At 41.1% G+C, this 17,584-nt stretch overlaps 2 protein-coding genes and 1 long non-coding RNA gene across 3 annotated transcripts in view; 1 reads left to right on the forward strand and 2 right to left on the reverse strand.

Annotated features, from left to right (window-relative positions):
- The first annotated feature begins 628 nt into the window (after window positions 1-628).
- Window positions 629-17,584, forward strand: part of LOC127609502 (uncharacterized) — a 28,228-nt gene continuing 11,272 nt past the window's right edge. The window contains exons 1-2 of the long non-coding RNA XR_007964635.1: window positions 629-1,103; window positions 11,613-11,665. This is a non-coding gene — a long non-coding RNA (uncharacterized LOC127609502). The remainder of the gene's footprint in view (window positions 1,104-11,612; window positions 11,666-17,584) is intronic.
- Window positions 6,942-10,604, reverse strand: LOC127609464 (homeobox protein HMX3-like). Its single transcript, XM_052079329.1, has 2 exons — window positions 9,848-10,604; window positions 6,942-7,858 (listed from the first exon to the last, which is right to left on the reverse strand). The coding sequence occupies exons 1-2, from the start codon at window positions 10,017-10,019 to the stop codon at window positions 7,452-7,454; spliced, it is 579 nt and encodes a 192-aa protein (XP_051935289.1). The 5' UTR covers window positions 10,020-10,604; the 3' UTR covers window positions 6,942-7,451.
- On the reverse strand, window positions 14,875-16,370 carry LOC127609448 (alpha-2 adrenergic receptor-like). Its single transcript, XM_052079328.1, is given in 2 exon segments — window positions 14,875-16,327; window positions 16,329-16,370. Coding segments are annotated over 2 exon segments (1,296 nt in total). The 3' UTR covers window positions 14,875-15,073.

The raw sequence follows: 17,584 nt of genomic DNA on the forward strand, positions 1-17,584 counted from the left end.
CATTAAGGTGAGCCGCGAACCTGTAGTATAATTAAAGATTACTCCACTTACGATGATATAAAAATATGTTGTGATAGAACATTTATATTTATTCGCATTGTATTGATATAGTGTGTTTTTAAACTGAACGAACATTGGAACTTTTCAACATTTCTACCGATAAAGCAATCAAAAGCAGGGTTGGCTCCCAAGCGGGAGGCCGAATTTTTGAATTTTAACAGTGGTTATAAAATGGAGTTCGAGCATTCGGTTAGAATTCATGACTTTGGTTTTGAAATTTAAAGAGTAAACAGAGTGTAATACAATCCATCCAACAACCCTTCAATATGGCAGATGCGTTTTAATAATTCTAGTTGGGGGCAAGCCGTTCACGTTGAACGTACAGTATTCAATTAGTCTTATTTAGGAATACCAAAAGGACTGAAGCGATGCGTTTTAAGATCATTTTGCCAGGTAAATTCCTCGGTTTGTGTGTCTTATTTGAACGGTGGCTGTTGTGGGTTTTTTTCTTCTTTCTACCTACATTCTTGCTGCTGGAGGCTGTAAATTTCCCCAGTGTGGGACAAATCAAGGATATCTTATCTTATCTTATGAAAGTAAAGTTTGGGGCTCGAATAATGACTAGAGTGTATGTTTCATTTTTCACGCGTGGTTTAATAAGTGCCCATGTTGTAATTTCCCATTTGTGGAAATGTCCCAAAAATTGGGATGCAAACAATGGGATGATTTAACAGTGTTTTTGTTTTGTTTTGTTTTGTTTTAATTGACTGAAGACCATAGTAAAGAGAGCAACTTGGAAGCAAGGCCGAGAGGTCTCAGTTGTCCGCCATTTATCCTTGGCTAACGTATAAGTGGTGGAGACACAACTTGTTACCCCGGCTTGATCTTCATATCACACCAGCCGCCACCGGGAGCCTTGTCTGCGCTCATCTCATCCAGCGCCCCCATTTTGTGGCCAACCACATTGAAAATGACACCGCAAACAGGGCAAGTTGGTTGAGTACTTCCTCCCTAATATTTCTTTGTGTTATTCCAGAAGACAGGGGACAATGTTGGGTGTCACGTGACTGCTGTATTTGGCTCCCAAGAGAAGATTTTGAAGGGTAAGAAAACAGATTTTCTAAGTGTTTGTAACAAAGAATACTTATCGACACTGGTGTGAAATTCATTCGCTTTGCGAGAATGAAACTATCGTTCCAATTTTCTGGCCCATTTATGTGCCCTTTTATTTTCTTTTGGACACTCAAACAACTGTTTGCCTGAATGCGAACAGCGAATTTTGCCGAATAAATCTTCACAATGCCACAGAGCAGTTAACAGGACAATCAACAATGCATTACGATGGCTCACTGGCAACTCGCCGGGAAATTACAGAAAAAAAGCATTTTGGTTGTTAAGTGCGTTGCTATGGTTCTATCTCTGAATCTGGGTGGGTTGCGTTAAAAAATGAAAATATGCTTGAACTAGTTTTTGCCCCAAGTATTACTTTAGATTTATTACTCAAAAGATGGTTGGCCAAGTTTACCTCACACTTGACCTTTAATACTGTGATGTCACAAGGAAAACCCCTTCGTGTTGAACTAAATGTTATGAGAACACATTTTTCCATAGAGAAAACCTTTTCATACTTAACCGTATCATAATAAAATGTCAGGGTATGTATTATAAAAAAATGATGTAGCTGTGTTAGAAGGACAAAAAAAACTTGATCATATGAAAGAACATGGCAGCTAGCTGCTTGGAGCAACTGAGAGCCGGTAGCAGCTGGCCGAAATGTGGCAGCGAATGTCGGTCCGAATCAGCACACGCTTCTCAGGGGTCTTTCGGCCAAGTCCCGGGGCCTCTCGTTTTTCCTGCCCCCTTTTCTCAAAAGGAGCCGCACTTATGGGCGTGACAACTGTGAGCGCGAGTTAATCGCCCCGAAAAAAAAACAACCCACACATACACAAAAGAACACCCAACATTAGCATAGCCTGGAGGAAGAAGTTTGTGTTACAATGAACCGAGCAGATGACACAACGCTCATACCAGTTTTTTCATACTTAGCTCATTCGTCACTGGAAATTTTTAGCATCTGCGTCGTACTGAGCTGATCATTGTTGTATGTCGTTTGTACGATTTCACGAGGCTTACATAGGCTAATCGGCTGTGAAAATGAGGCAAAAGTACCAAGAACTAAACTGAGGCTCAGAGGGGATCGAGCCTTTTCTGTTGCTGGTCCCTCTCTCTGGAATGACCTCCTACTGAACATTCGGCAAGCCTCCTCGCTGCCCATCTTTAAAGCCCTCCTCAAAACTCACTTGTATTCTTTGGCGTTCGACTCAGCATGACTTAGATTTGTTCTTGATTTTACTGCTTGGTGCTTTCTACCGCCTTTATTACCGATTCGTCTTACTGTTTATTGTGTATGTTAAATCGCTCTATGTACAGCACTTTGTATGCAGCGATGGCTCTTTGAAAGTGTTCTATAAATACTGTTGACTTGACTTGACAAAAGGGATTCCACTGCAGTTGTGATTCATTTGAGTAAATTCTACATGTTTGAAAACTTGATAAGATAACAAAACCTTTATTTGTCTCACATTGGGGAAATTCTCAATTTACAGCAGCAAAATTATGAAAGGGAGAAAGTTGAAGACCAAAAATATATAAATAAATATAAATGTAAAATCTAAATATAATTATATTAAAATGGGTGAGTGGGGGTCAGTCCAGGTTTTCAGAACCGTCTATTCAATAGCCTGACAGCTGTCGGCAGGAATGGGCAAATTACATCTATTTTTATAGCCTCATGGATACACAAGGCAAATCAAAAGTTCAAATCAAATCAAAAGAGGCAAATAAAAAAAAGGATGTGAAATAAAAACATGAAAATAAAGGAAATAAATATTTTATGAAATAACTAGTATTACACAAAAAAACTAACGTTACACTAAAAATAGTTTACTGTTTTGATAAAAACCTTTTGAGTAAAATCTGTTTTTACAAGAATAGCTCAAAAGTCTTGTAAGGTTTTACAGTTAAGAATTAGAGGGGCAAGTATTTATAGATTTATCGATTGTCAAACATCTTATTTTACTCTGGAAAACAATGATCAGCATTTTTGCCCCTCAAAGCACTAACTGAATCACTATCAGTTTGTGGATGTTTTGCAGTCGATTTGAAATAAGGGGATAGAAACAAAACGAAAACGTGTTTTTATCTGATTCAACGACAAAATAATCGTCAGATTAAACAAATATTAAATGAATCGTTAGCTGCAGTCCGATTTAAAAACGCAACGCAATTTTTACGAGACAGTATGTCTACGGCGCAACGTGTAGCGGGCGGCGGTTTCTGCAATTGGCAGCGTGTGGGCTCTGACAAGAACGAGTCAGAATCAAACACCTTTGCGCTGGCTAATAAAGGCTATTAGGTAATGGCTTCCTCTTCTTGTCATCATCCATCATAATTACACTGCCGTTTCTTCACCTTGCAACCATTTGTGGTGTTAAGATCAAACAGTCGCGCTAACGGAGCGGAGCTAATCTGTAGCATGTGTCGCGTTAGCGGTAGCAGCTTCTGCCTGCGGCTGAAATGCAAAAACAGGCTTTGTCAAAATTTGCAGATCAAGACATAAACTTGGTACAGTCTCATTAACATCGTGTTTCTGTTGCCGTGACAGAAAATGTTGAGTTATATTATTAGGATTCCTGTCAAGCTATGACATAATTCTCGTGGTATATTTATTCTCCCCCCCAAAAATGTTTGTCCCAATCACTTTGAGTTGGGCAAAGTCAGACTTTGTGCCTCCTGGTCACACGTTTGTCAGTCGATAAGCGTCCATTAAGAGCGGCTAGGCTGTCAAAGCAACCTGTGACCCCCTCTCCTCTCGCCCCTGTGGAGCCCAACTGGCCTATGATGTCCGTATCAATATGAATTCCAGCCTCCTTTACAATTCCCACCGCCCATTAGTGTCATGTATCAGTTTCCTCCCATGTGCTATCGATTCCCGTATGTGGGCTCGTCTTAAAAAAAAAAACACCTCGCAAGCGCTTCTGCAGTCCATTTCATGAGCAAGCGGCAGTCAATTGTGTCGTAGTAGAAGTAGCGTTAAGCGCGTTACGACAATATTTGATCACATATTGGTTTCGCAGCAATGGCACACAAGCATCAGATTTCAATATTTAGGCTGTCCAAGTACGTACAGCTTACTGTTATTTTGATTTGCGAGTGGTAGTTAGTCTTTTTATGAGGATGATTTTGTTTTGCTTTGTGTCAAACCAACCCCCGCAAAATTAATCAGAAATGCCATTTTTTGCTCTATCTGCCCTCATTCTTTAAGATAAGATATCCTTTATTCGTCCCACACTGGGGAAATTTACAGCCTCCAGCTGCAAGAATGTATGTAGAAAGAAGAAAGAAGAAAGAGAAAAAAAAGAACAAACATCTTTCAATTAAATGCAATATTGAAAGATGTTTGTTGTTTTTTTCCACCGTGTCAGGTTTTCATACTAATAATTTGACAATAACAATAATACCTGTATATAATAATATATTTTGTTATATTTCTGAATTAAGGGTTGGGTCATTTTTTTGGGAACCGTCAGTGCTCTATTTGTCCTTCAAATTTGCTGTTGACCAGTGTTATTAAAAAAATGTGAGAACAGTCACAAAGCGCTGCTGTTGGCCACAGCTCACGCTGAGACACTCGCAAACAGACTAATCGGCCCACCTGACTCCAGGTCCTACTGACGCTCCCTAGGCCACACCCCTTAAAGGCTCACAGCTGCTGCAGTACATACAAAGAGCTTTCTCTTTTGCTTTGTTTTTATACAAATGTGCTATTTTTCCTTTGTTCATTTTTGATAAGCATTTATTCTTTTCAACTGGGCAAATGGACTTGATATTGTAAACGTAAGCCAAAGTTAAAAAGATGAAGTTGGAATATTCTCAGATAAATGTTAACATTGCAAGAGTCAAGTGCTCAGAATAAAAGCGTCATTTTATGCTGGTGAATGTAATTTTATGACAGCTGTCACACATTTGGCCACTTGGTAGGCCCTTTGGGGATGAGCACGGTTAACCTTTGGCCTCAGTCATGTTGCCGCCACACGCCTCTTGCATCTGATACACCTGGGTTGTAATCCCTCAGCCCTCATTCAATTTACAGAGAGCGTCTGTCACTGCAGACCACAATGTCCACCACAGCCACGATCAATAAATCCCCTGAAAGCTAGTGAAGAAATCCGTCGTCCCCTCAGGTCCCGATCTAGTTTCATCTCCTAATGAATGGGCTCTTGTTTAGGATGTAAAGTGTCGTGTCACTCATTCCCTTTGAATGAGCTGCCCTCGAAGCGCATGCAAATGAGCTCCTTCTCTTGCCTCTTCAAAATAAGATGACACCTTTGTACAGTACAGATGTCAGTGCACGCACACTGTGAAAAGAAAAAAAAGTCGAAATTGACATGAAAAATTTTGCACAAGAATCGAGATAGTCATACTGATAAAAACATTACTAATACTCCAAGAAAAAAAGTTGTAACTATGCTTTGAAATACAGTCAAGTGGTTTTGTTGTGAAATGAACTGAATGAAAAAGTTGATTCCAGGGTAGTTGTCGTAATTTTAGAAAAAAATCTGAAGAATGAAGTGACAACGAATTGAAACGTAAATGACTCAACAAATGTTGTAATTTTAGGGAGAAACAAATAAGCCATGAAATAGCAAGAAGGAAGTCATCATGTTTTGAAATGACTGGCATTGAGACGTACAGTAAATTACAGGGAAAATGTCGCAATGTCACGAGAAATCATAAAGTTCCAAGACTAAATTTGGAACATTGTAAAACATAAATTACTCAGTAAATGTCATTTTACAAAAAAAAGGTGTAAAATTACAAGAATGATCTCATAATGTAATAACCTGAGTGGAAACGTACATTACAAGAAAGATGTTGTAATATCTTGAGAATTCATGAAATGGCAAGAATAAATTTGGAACGGTGTGAAATCACGTTCATTGAAATGTAAATTGCTGGGTCAATGTTGTAATTTTTGAAGAAATTAAGATGGAAAAATTACAAGAATGAAGTCATAACATTTTGAATTGACCTGAATTCATACGTAAATTGCAGGCAAAATTTTGTAAATTACTAGGTAGAACTGGTGCATTATTATTATTGTTATTGTTGAATGCTGTATTGAAAAAAAACACAAAATTACAAGAATGAAGTCATTGCGTTTTAAAATATCTTGAACCGAAATTCAAATTTGAGGAAAAATGTTGCAATATTCCGGCAATTACACTAACTAGTTACAAAAATGAGCTTATTCTGTTCTGACCACCAAGATGGAAAGAATAAAATATGTGAAATTGCAACGTTTAAAGGGAAAAAAGATTTTAAGAAAAAAGAAAAAGAAATTATGAACATAACATTGGAACACGAGAAGGAAATCATGCGGATACTTTCCAACATCTCAATGACATAAAGTCTTGTCAGCTATGAGCAATGAGGGCTGTGTTGTCACTTACTTGTAATGCTGAATTGAAACCATGCGGACAGCACTGCTTGGCCGGAAGGGGGGTGGGGTGAATATCAACCCTGAATGAGAACCACACAAGCTTTGTAGCCTGATAGAAGCATAGATGTGCATCTGGTGTCTTGAATTTGGGGTCCTTTTTGATCATTTTTAATGGATTTGTCTTCAGCTCTGACAGATGAAGCTGGGGGGTAGGGATGGGGGGGGGGGGGGTGGCAGCGTGAGACACAAATTGTGTCAAAGTGTCCGACAGCACAAGCGTCAGGAAGTCTGGCGAGCAGCTAAAACCCCTTCCGACGTCAACCTCCGCTTGTCTCCAAGCCAAGCGCAATCACCTTTCGCGATGCAACGCCTGAACAAAAAATATGATGCAATCGATTGGTTCAGATATGTAAAATTAGACAAGTCCAAACGTCCAGGGTGAAACCTTTTATTTTGAACTATAAAAGGCAAAACAACATTGGAATGTAAAAATTGCAATCACAGCAGTGCCTTGAAATACGAGTTCAATTCGTTCCATGACCAGGCTCGTTACTTGAAAAAAACTTGTACCTCAAATGATCTTTTCCTGATTGAAATTAATTCAAATGCCCATAGCCTCAGCCCCAAATAAACCCAGAATTGTGTTTCTTTGATTTTTTTAAAAAGGAAAAATAGCACTCTCCACTCTCCACTAATATTATTTTCCCTGTATGAGTCCTGCACTTTGAAACATCAAAAAAGGCAGAGACACCTTGAAACTTTTTTCTGTCTCTACACTACATGCCCACAAAATTTCAAAGTCAGTCTGCCTCTTGACTGTGTGGTGCTGCGATCTTAATTCAGACTTTGGTGTTCTACGGAACGTCCTCCACCTTCATGCATTGACAAAAACTCAATTGTCTTGCAATTTTGTGTGGTCCAGGTGGAAATTGGCTCACTGGGGTTCTACTCATCTATCCGCGTCAAAAAGTCCAAAACATTTGGAGAAATAGATGGTGTTGGGATAGAAGACCGGGAAGGCTGTTGGAAGCAGACATGTGCCCAGTAGATGATCGTTCTCTTTGTAAACGCCATGCACGGGCGCGCTGCCCGGCCCGTCGTCGTCCGCCGACAGCTGCCTCTTGAGCTTGTTGCGTCGGTTCTGGAACCAGATCTTCACCTGGGTCTCTGTGAGCTGCAATGCGCTGGCCAGGCCTGCTCGCTCCGAGCTGCTTAGATAACGCTTCATGTCGAACGTTGCCTCCAGCTGGAAGATCTGCCTCTTGGAGAAGATGGTGCGGGTCTTCTTCTTGCCACAGTTGGGGCCGGTGCTGGCGCTGGCTGCGGCGGGCCGAGGTGTTGACGTGCTGTTGAGGGCTGCGGATCAATGGGTCAACGTCCACAATATTAGAAATTCTGTGACGTTGCTTCTTTCGTTTTTCCATTGGCAATAAAAAGTTTTTAAAAAATGAAAGTGAGACCTTTTTTGTATTTTGTTTTTAATCAACCACACACAAGGGGAAAAAAAAGCCACGTCGTTATTGTGTCTTTACAAGTGCTCGTTATCAAATTAGCAAATCAAACTCAGTACTCGTTCCCATTTTTTATTTTCCTATTTTTGATTAGTGCCTAAAATTGAATTCTGACAAAAGAATATATACATATTCAGTCACATTTTTTTTTTGATTTTCAAATTGAAAATGGAAAGGAAAAATGGCACAATGGCATTCCTGTGTTCTGTATTGCAAGAAAAACGCTCACTTAGGATTCGACATTCTTTGTGTTTTATTTAAAATACATATTTTATCTGCATCAAGTTCCAAATAGGCATACACTGTCATTCGAATATCTTTTTTTTCTGGCAAACCCAGTCAAATGTCGAGTAAAATGTGGTTATTATAGTCCTTCTCTGGATAATGTACGTTCCACTTTTTCTCATATCAGATGTTTCTTCATAATAAATATAAGATTTATTTAATTTTGTCATATGACTAACCCCACCAACCCCCTAAAAAAAGATACCTTTTTTGATTTAGATCTTTTTAAAATACATTTAATATGTGGTCTATGTATTATTTATGTCGTATTCTTCGTGTACAGTCCATATGCACCTACCATATTTAACGAATATCCATGGAATATTCATGTTTGTTTGTTTTTTTACTGCAGAAACCTACAAAGCATTTTCCTGCAGCACATTTGAAAAACATGTTTTAGTTATTTTTTCCAGTCATAATGCTTTTTTAAAAATGCGCATCTCATAGTGGTCACCAAAATCATCTTTACTATTGTCTAGATTATAGTTTGTCCTTGTATTCAACCATATTTTGTACATTTACTGTTGAGGTTATTTTTTTTCAAAGTAGAATTTTAAATCAATGCAAACTGAAACACCGTTGAAAGTCATGGAAGAAACCAAAAAGACCGGAGGCTCTTGACTGCCTGATATGCAGAAATGTGCTAAAGGAACTCATTCTCAGTAAATTAGTTTTTTTAATTGACGCGCCTCCTTGGGCTGAATCAATCAACAAATAATGATAACATTCTTTCAAACAATTTTTAAAAAAAATTTCTGGTAGTAGCAGTAATGTGAACGGGGGACGACCCTACTGAAATAGCTTTATTTCTTATGATTAAATTATGGCCGCTATAGTATTAGCAATAATAATAATAACAACAACAACAACATCAGTTATGGTACCATGAGCTTTGTTTGTCATTTTATAAATAGTTTCATTATTCCTTGTGCTTGAATGAAGAACAACCCGATTAAAATGTCTTTCTTCATTTTACAAAATAGCCTTTATGGAGTCTTTCATTTTTATTATTATGATTATTGTTGTTGTTATTATTATTAATATTATCAGTGGTGTAGTAGAAGTAGTACTATAAATAGTAATAGAAGTCAAAATATGGGCCATGGGAAAGAGGACAGAAATTGAAATTACGTTTTAGTATGACTAGATTTCCTTTATGAGGGATATATTATTAGTATTTTAACATAGTAGTAGTATTATTAGTAGTAGGGCCTTGGAAGAGTAATAATTATTACAGGAAATGTAGTCCTATTAGTCGAATTGCTAGTATTATTTGTATTATTAGTTTTAGTCGTCTTAGTGCTGAACGGAGAATGAACTTAAAATGGCTTTGTTCATTTTGCAAATTGGCCTTTATGGTAGCATTATTATTAATAATAATTTTTTGCAGTGCCCGTAGTCGTCGGACTGGAAAAATACGGCAGTTTTTTGTTTTTTAATGAGTATTATTGCTGTGCTGTGCTTCAGGGCTGTCGGAAATTATTCTCATTTCATGCTTCTGTCAATCCAAAGTGAGCGTCCAATACGTTTTGTCATCAAGCTTACTCACCTGTTTCCTGAGATCCACCCTCGCACCGTCTCGGAGTGTCCCACACCTGGTCAAACACGTCCCTTTCATGCCTGCTCTGCCTGGAGTCTTCCTTCCCCGCCCTCAAGTTGAGAATGTGGTCGATGGTGAAGTTGAGAGAAGCGCTGCGACCGGCACCATTCCCCTTGCTCATATTCCTCACCGTGTCCTGATGTCACTCCGGTTCGGACGGGGGGCGCGCGTTGCCGTCAGCCGCATGGCTAGAGAGCGCGCTTGGAAATGGCCTATCGTTTCTTGCGCGACCCCCCAAAAGGCTGCCGCGTTCTCATAGGTCAGCTTGTGGGCAGGGCTTCAGGATGGCTGCCATGTTGAAACATTTTACAGTATGGTGGATCCGAGAGGTTTGGGGGGGTGTACTACCATTTGAAAATCCACACCCACACACATATACGCTGATTTAAAAATAAAACATCTGTTTACTAACCACGTTTAGAGATCCCGGAGAAGTGTTTTTGAACCTTTGTAGAGCCATGGCACTAATTTTACTCTGGAAAACTGTTACCGATTGTTGACAGTAAATATAAAATTCATGATAATCTTGTCAGAATGTACTAACATCTTGTGAAATATGGGCCTGTTTTTTTCATTTTCTAAATTAATGTTCCCCCACTATTTAGAGTTGTCTGCCATGTGCAACAGCATGCATGGCAACACTGAGCTTTACAGAAAGTGTGAGCCACAATTGTTGTTATTTTTATATTTTTTATTTTTTTAATGCTGTCAGCATTAAAAAAGCTATCTTGTGATAGCTGGGGCAGCCACGTTATGCGTATGTACTGTACAGAAACGGAAATGTGAGGGCCGCATTATTTGATGGAGCCACTCAGACCAGGCTTCAAAATGGATAATTTTCAAGATCCCAAATCTTGAAAAGCTCCGTGTGAAAGAAATGACAAAATGCTTTTGTGGATACACGGAATCACATTTACCTGTTGATGCGCCTGGTGGGGGGCAACAAACAGCTTGAAGCAAGCACGCTCTGGGTCTTGCACTAAAGAGAATATGTCAAAAGGTTTTTTTCAGTAATTGTATATTTATATTTTGAGATGTCTTCAAAGCATGAATGAGTGGCAAAACAAAACGTTTTTGAAGTTGTTTCATGGCAGATTTTTACCTTTTGTGGGTGGGTCTGGAACATATCTTTCCCCAAATAAATGGGGATTCAAGTGGAATTTAGTTGAACACCTTTCTTTTACTCTGTTGTATGAATGATGTGTCAATCTTGTGAAAGGTGTTGGAGCACTGCCCACTTCCTACATGCACCCTTGTATAAATTGTCAAACCACAGTGACAGGCAAATGATGTTTTCTTGGATGATGGATGGCTTCCGATGATGTGCTGCATGAGCGCCCTCCAGGGGATGTGCAACATCAAAAGTGGAATGTTAATCTGCTGTAATTATAATCATCATAACGCATGTACACTGTTTTCTTTTTTTTAATAGCTGACTCGTGCTGTTATAAATTATTCTGATGTATTGCACTGCATTAGGTGAAGATTTAATTCATCCGCACGGGAAATTTGCTTCGGTGCAACTCTTCATATGGTATAATTGCAATAGTTAAGGGTAATTGTCATGTTCCATTGCAGCTGCTGCTAGACGGTGGCATTTTAGAAATATAATCTGGATGCTTGTCGAACCTAGTATTTACTTTTTATAATATATCCTTCGTAGTTGTATTATTAATGTATATTTTTAAAACAATTCTATTCATTCATTGTATAGGTGTACCTAATGAAGTGACCGCGGGCGTGCGCTTTTCATCAGGACCACTTGAGGTCAGTGTGCATGCATTTTACGCAGGTCCACACAGCCGTCCATCAAATAAAAGATAGACAGGCAAACGAGGTTTCTCCTCCGCTTCCTCATTATGCATATGAATGTTCCTGCATTATAACAGCACGTTTTAAAAGGTGTTGTGCATGTTAACAGTCATTCGAACAGAGCAAAATAAGAGCGAGAAAGGAAATGAAGCTGTCTTATCCATCATGTTCTGGTGGTTTAAGGTAATGAACATTTCATTCCAACTAAAATCTTCCAACTCGATGGTTGTGATGATGTAACATGGCAAACAAGTGGAAAGACGAAACAAATTGCGGTGGGCTTGCAACACAGAATAAATCATGTTTGAGTTTCAAGGTTCCAATTTGATCTCATCTCAAGATTAAGGTTTAACATTGGACGCATCGGACCATAATTTACCATTCTTCACATCTTTCAATTTTGGAAAGCCTGAAAATGTATGCTTCTAGATTGACCTTTTATTTTGCGATTGCCTGATGCCTTGCTCAATAAAATTCACAAACGATGAACAAGTATTTTATGAAATTGTGACAATTTCCGATTCATCACACTTCAGACCGCAAGGCCGCCAACACAAGGTCAGCATGATTGTGTGGAACTCAATACAGATGTCGCATTCAGGGACATTCTGCCTTTCTCATTGATGAATCAAGTCTGTCCGAGGAAAGTCCGCAGCTTGAATAAACCAGAGCTCACGAGGCGGCATTGTGTGTGTTCCATTTACATTGGGCATAATAAAAGCTTGAGAGAGGTATGTAAATGGAAAGAGGCGGCAGGAGACGTCCGCATTGTTCTGCGACTGATAGCTTATTCCCATATGGTTTATTCATTCTTTCATTCATTTTTTGATCCGCTTGTCCTCACAAGGGTCGGGGAGGGTTCTGGAGCCTATCCCAGCTGTCTTCGGGCAGTAGGCGGGGGACACCCTGAACCGGTTGCCAGCCAATCTCAGGGCACACAGAGACAAACAACCATCCATGCTCACACTCACACCTAGGGACAATTTAGAGTGTTCAATCAGCCTGTCATTCATATTTTTCGAATGTGGGAGGAAATCTGAGTACTCCCAGGACATGAAGTGGGAAGTCAACACCATCTCCATCTTGAAAAGGGCCCAGCAGAGGATGTACTTCCTGAGGCTGCTGAGGAAGCATGGCCTGCCACAGGAGGTGCTACGACAGTTGTACACGGCAGTCATCGAATCAATCCTGTGTTCTTCCATCACGGTTTGGTTTGGGGCCGCCACAAAAAAGGACAAAATCCAACTTCAACGGACAGTTAGGACGGCAGAAAAAATCATTGGCACCGCCCTACCCACTCTTGAGGACTTGCACACTGCAAGAATCAAGACAAGGGCACGGAAAATCCTCCTGGATCCCCCGCACCCTGCCCCCACCACCTTTTCCAGCTACTCCCCTCAGGCAGGCGCTACAGATCCATGCGCACCAAATCCAGCAGACACTTAAACAGCTTCTTCCCTCTAGCCATTAACTCCCTAAACAGTCACTGACGTAGTCACTCTTCTTGTACTACAAATACTGCTACTGGTCACTCTAAAATGGTTCAATGATTTTCTGCACCAACTGTACAAACTGTCATCGTATTGTATTCTACCACTGATCACTTTAGCTCTGCTTGATACTTTGCACATTGTCTCACTTACATTACGAAATGTCCTCGCATACCTATTTGTCATGTCCTTGTTTACGATGATACTAATGCAGCGTGTTATACCGGAGACAAATTCCTTGTGTGTTCTATATACTTGGCCAATAAAGATTATTCTGATTCTGATTCTGACTTGGAGAAAAGCCACACGGGCCCGGGGAGAACATGCAAACTCCACACAGGGAGGCCGGAGTTGGACTTGAATCTGGTACCTCTGCACTGTGAGTTCGACGCGCTAACCACTGGCCCACCGGGCCGCCCTATTTTATGTATTTATTTATTTATAAAAGTTGCGAAATATCATCATCTCACTTCCCGTTGATAGGTGGGAGAAAGGAGACCGGGGGTTTCTGTTTAAATTGTATCACCCATTCAGCCTGTCCCACAATTCCTTGGAACATCGGATTTGATTTTACTCTCAAATATGTACTTTGATGCTCGCGGTTTGCCATATCCGAATCGTAACGCGCCAACCGGACCTTAAGTTTGACTCAATATAATATTTTGTAAAATAGCAGTTTTTTGTTTTGTTTTTTAAACAACTTTATTCTTGTGGAAATACATGACTTGTGAATATATCTTGATGCTCTCTTGGGGAATGGGGTGAATAGGTATGACTGATTGAGGTGTTGAGATCAAGTCAAACTCAGTGGTGTTGAATAACATCATCATTTGTTACGGTAATTTTTGTGGCATGTTGATTTCATTAGCATTTTGAATAGCACACATGGATGCTACAGTACTGCCTGTGCAAACGGATGGCCTTCCGCTCATCTTCCCCAGCAAGCGCCAATAACTGGCAGGAGATCGAAGCCGCTTGGGTGTGGAGCCAAGCTTTAACGGAAAATGGACCCGCTTCCGAGATGGCACGAAGAATTCGGTCTGCTTTGGAGTGAGGTAAACTTTGGATTGAAATGTGTGGAAACCCAGCTCTTGTCGGAGCTCCCACAGTTTGATCTACCCTGGTTCAAAGTGAATCTTAACAACACAGATAGAAATTACAATAAATTGTATGCTGGAAGAAAAATGTAATCTAATAAAATGCATACCAAGTGGGAAATACGGAATGCCCAAAATTGATTGATTGATTAATCACATCTGGAGGAACTGAAGCAACATGTGATGCACTACGTAGCTGTGACCAGAAGAAGCGCTGTTTTGAAAAAAAAAGGACAGCACAGCATCAGGAAGCTGGGTTGCATTCACGTGGATCTCTGCTATGGCAGCTTCATTTCAGTCAGAGCAACACTGTCATGGAAAAAAGAGTTCAGAACATTCAGAGAGAGATTATTTTTCTCAGTCCTATTCCATGTTGTCAATCAAGGAACTTCCCAAGTGGGATGCCAAGGATGGTAGTCCCTACAGTCTTATAAGTACCTGAAAGAAACCACAAAGGAACCAGAAGCAGGTTTAGGATGATGTTTTGCCGAGCAGAATTTGACTAAGCGGTCTGCGATCACACAAGAGTCCTTGAAATTGAAAAAAGTCCTTGAGTCCTGAAAATCTGGAACCACGACTTGAAACTGCAGCCTTCTGAGTTTTCAGGCCACCAGCCTAAGAGCTTTTTTTTCCCACGAGTATGTTGTAGTCTGGAAGGCCCGCTGGAAGTTGCAATTGACGATGGTGTAGATGGGCGGTTTGAGTAGCAGAACTTGATGAGTGGTGTGGGAATATTCGGACTTGAACAGCAAATTTGAATTTGGTCAGTTGCCATCCTAAAAGGACTTTTTCCACGACTTGCATAGGATCTTTTGGAAGGCCCGTCTGAAATCGCGGTTAAAGATGGTGTATATAGCCGGGTTGAGTGAGCTGTTGCAGTACCCGATCCAGAAAAAGAACTTAAAGAGGGGATCTGGAATCTTGCAGGAGTCCCTGCACACACCATACAGACTGTAGCTGAAGAAAAACGGGAACCAGCACACGACAAACACCCCCATGACCACAGCCAGGACGAAAGTGAACCTCTTCTCCCGAGCTTGGGACAGCTTTTTCAGAGCGATGGAGCTCCTCCGTTTCCTCCTGGAGGCAAAAAGATCTGTGGGTTTGTTGCCGACTCTGGAGTTGCACGCGGGCTGTTTGGTCAGGGAGTCCCTCTTCGGGTTCCTCCGTGGAGAGTCTGGCTGCTTCTTGCTGACTTTCCCCTCTGATGAGGAGCTTTCATCCAGGTCGGCTTCCTCCGTGTATTGTCCCTGGGTGGCCGTCCGATGACTCGGGGTGGGCGGACACTGGCACTGCCCGTTCTCCGTCTGGATGGCACCACCATCTGTCTGTCTCTTCTCTGACATGCTCCTGGTTCTAGTTTTGGCCACCTGGTAAATCCTGACGTAGACCAGGATCATGATGAGGCAAGGAGCAAAGAAGGAAGCAATGCTGGAGAAAATGATGTACCAACTGTCATCATTGAGCTCACACTGGGGGTGAGGGCTTCTGTCCTTGTTTCTCTCCACAGACAACAATGGCGGGGAGGAAATAAAAGCAGACATGAGCCACACAATCAAGATGATGCCCTTCACCCTCTTGGGAGTCCGCTTTAAATTATATTCAACCGCTTGCGTGACGGACCAATAGCGATCCAGGCTGATTGCGCACAGATGCACAATGGAGGACGTACAGAAAAGAACATCCAACGCCAAATAGATGCCGCACCAAACTTTGCCAAAATACCAGTAGCCCATGAGTTCATTGGCGAGACTGAATGGCATCACCAGAGTGGCCACCAGGATGTCAGCCGTTGCCAGCGAGACTAGAAAGAGGTTCTGGGGGGCTTTCAGTGCCCGGCTCGTCAGCACGGCGATCACCACCAGCACATTGCCGACCACAGTGAACAAGATGAGGAAACTTACGAGGGCGGCAATGCTGGCGATGGCCGCTGATGAGTAGCCATAGGATGAGTTTAGGTGGATGACGGTGTCCAGTCCGGTACCGTTGAGCCAATCCATCCTGGCGTCATAATAACAACAACAATAATTTATAACTCCCGGTACACTCCGTGCGCACTGAAAGGCAACCCATGCAGTGTGTTGTGTGCGCGGCGCGGGCGCTCCCTCCTCCGCTTTTTCTCGCATCCTAGTGATGCTTCTTGTCAACCGCCCCCGCCCCTCCTCTCCTTGACTCTCCTCTTGTCAACTGGCAATCTTGAACACAATTGATTATTGATTTTTACTTGTCTAAATGGCTTATGCCAAAAGCTCATTGTGTGCCAAAGACAAACACAATCTAAACTCACGGCATGGATCACCTGTTTTCTTGTGCAGTGCAGTGTTTCAAACTGTGGGCTGGGTTCATTTTATTTTTATTCCTTTTTTTTCCTCTGGTTGCTCTTTTTTATTTAGTCAAAACTTTTTTTCGCCACCTTACAACTCAGTTCTTTTTTTATATTGTGTCACAATTATATTCATTTCGTATTTTGCTAATTATTTTTCACACGAAAATACAGCTTAATATTCATGAAAATGGAGCCTATTATTACACCTTTACTCCTTTTTATTTTTATTTTTTTGGACAACATGGATGTAACACCCCCCCCCCCCCCCAAAAAAAAACAACTGAACTTCAACCCCAAAACGCGAATACTATTGCTTTCAAGAACTGTGACGAGCTGGTCCAAATGACTCCTTGATGCTTGTTGCTGTAGTCATCGTTTCCCGTAGTCCATTTTGCCATCTGGTGATGGTTTTCTGGACCCCGTTAGGATCATCACATTCATTTTTTCGCCCTCTTTGATCCATTATCACAATGGTGAGAAAGCCTGTGGTCATCCCTTTCTGCATTTGATCAGCAGCTTGGAAAACAACCATTAAACTTTGCAATCATTCCCTTTCTGTGAGAGCGGGTGAAGAAGCATCAATGGATTTTCTTAATTTTCCGCTGGAACAAGAAAAGCCGTGCAAATGGAATTTCGTGTCACTCAACGAGCCTTTTCTTGTTGTTCTTGAGCTGCTTTTTTTCACTTTTGCCCGAAATGTTCACGCCTGTTAACTGGCAACATGTCAAGAATGGTCACCTGTTTAGTGCAATTATGCCGCCCAGACAACCACAACACATTGCACCTGCTCGCCAGAAAGGAGCCGGCAATAGAACAGAATGCATTGTACTGATTGCTTATAGGCTCTCATATTGTGTGAATGCTGAGAGACAAATATTCACAGCTCATTTTGTGTGCAATTCCAAGATGTGAAATTATGCAGTGTGTGAATGTTGAGAAATGAGCAGTCGCACCATTGCTG

This window comes from Hippocampus zosterae, chromosome 1 (assembly GCF_025434085.1).
Source record: "Hippocampus zosterae strain Florida chromosome 1, ASM2543408v3, whole genome shotgun sequence".
Taxonomy (NCBI): Eukaryota; Metazoa; Chordata; class Actinopteri; order Syngnathiformes; family Syngnathidae; genus Hippocampus; species Hippocampus zosterae.

Coding starts and splice junctions, on each gene's coding strand:
- LOC127609464 (XM_052079329.1), bottom strand. CDS start 10,019: ATGAGCAAGGGGAATGGTGCCGGTCGCAGCGCTTCTCTCAACTTCACC. Junction 7,859..9,847: donor GGGTGGATCTCAGGAAACAG/GTGAGTAAGCTT, acceptor ATTGATCCGCAG/CCCTCAACAGCACGTCAACA.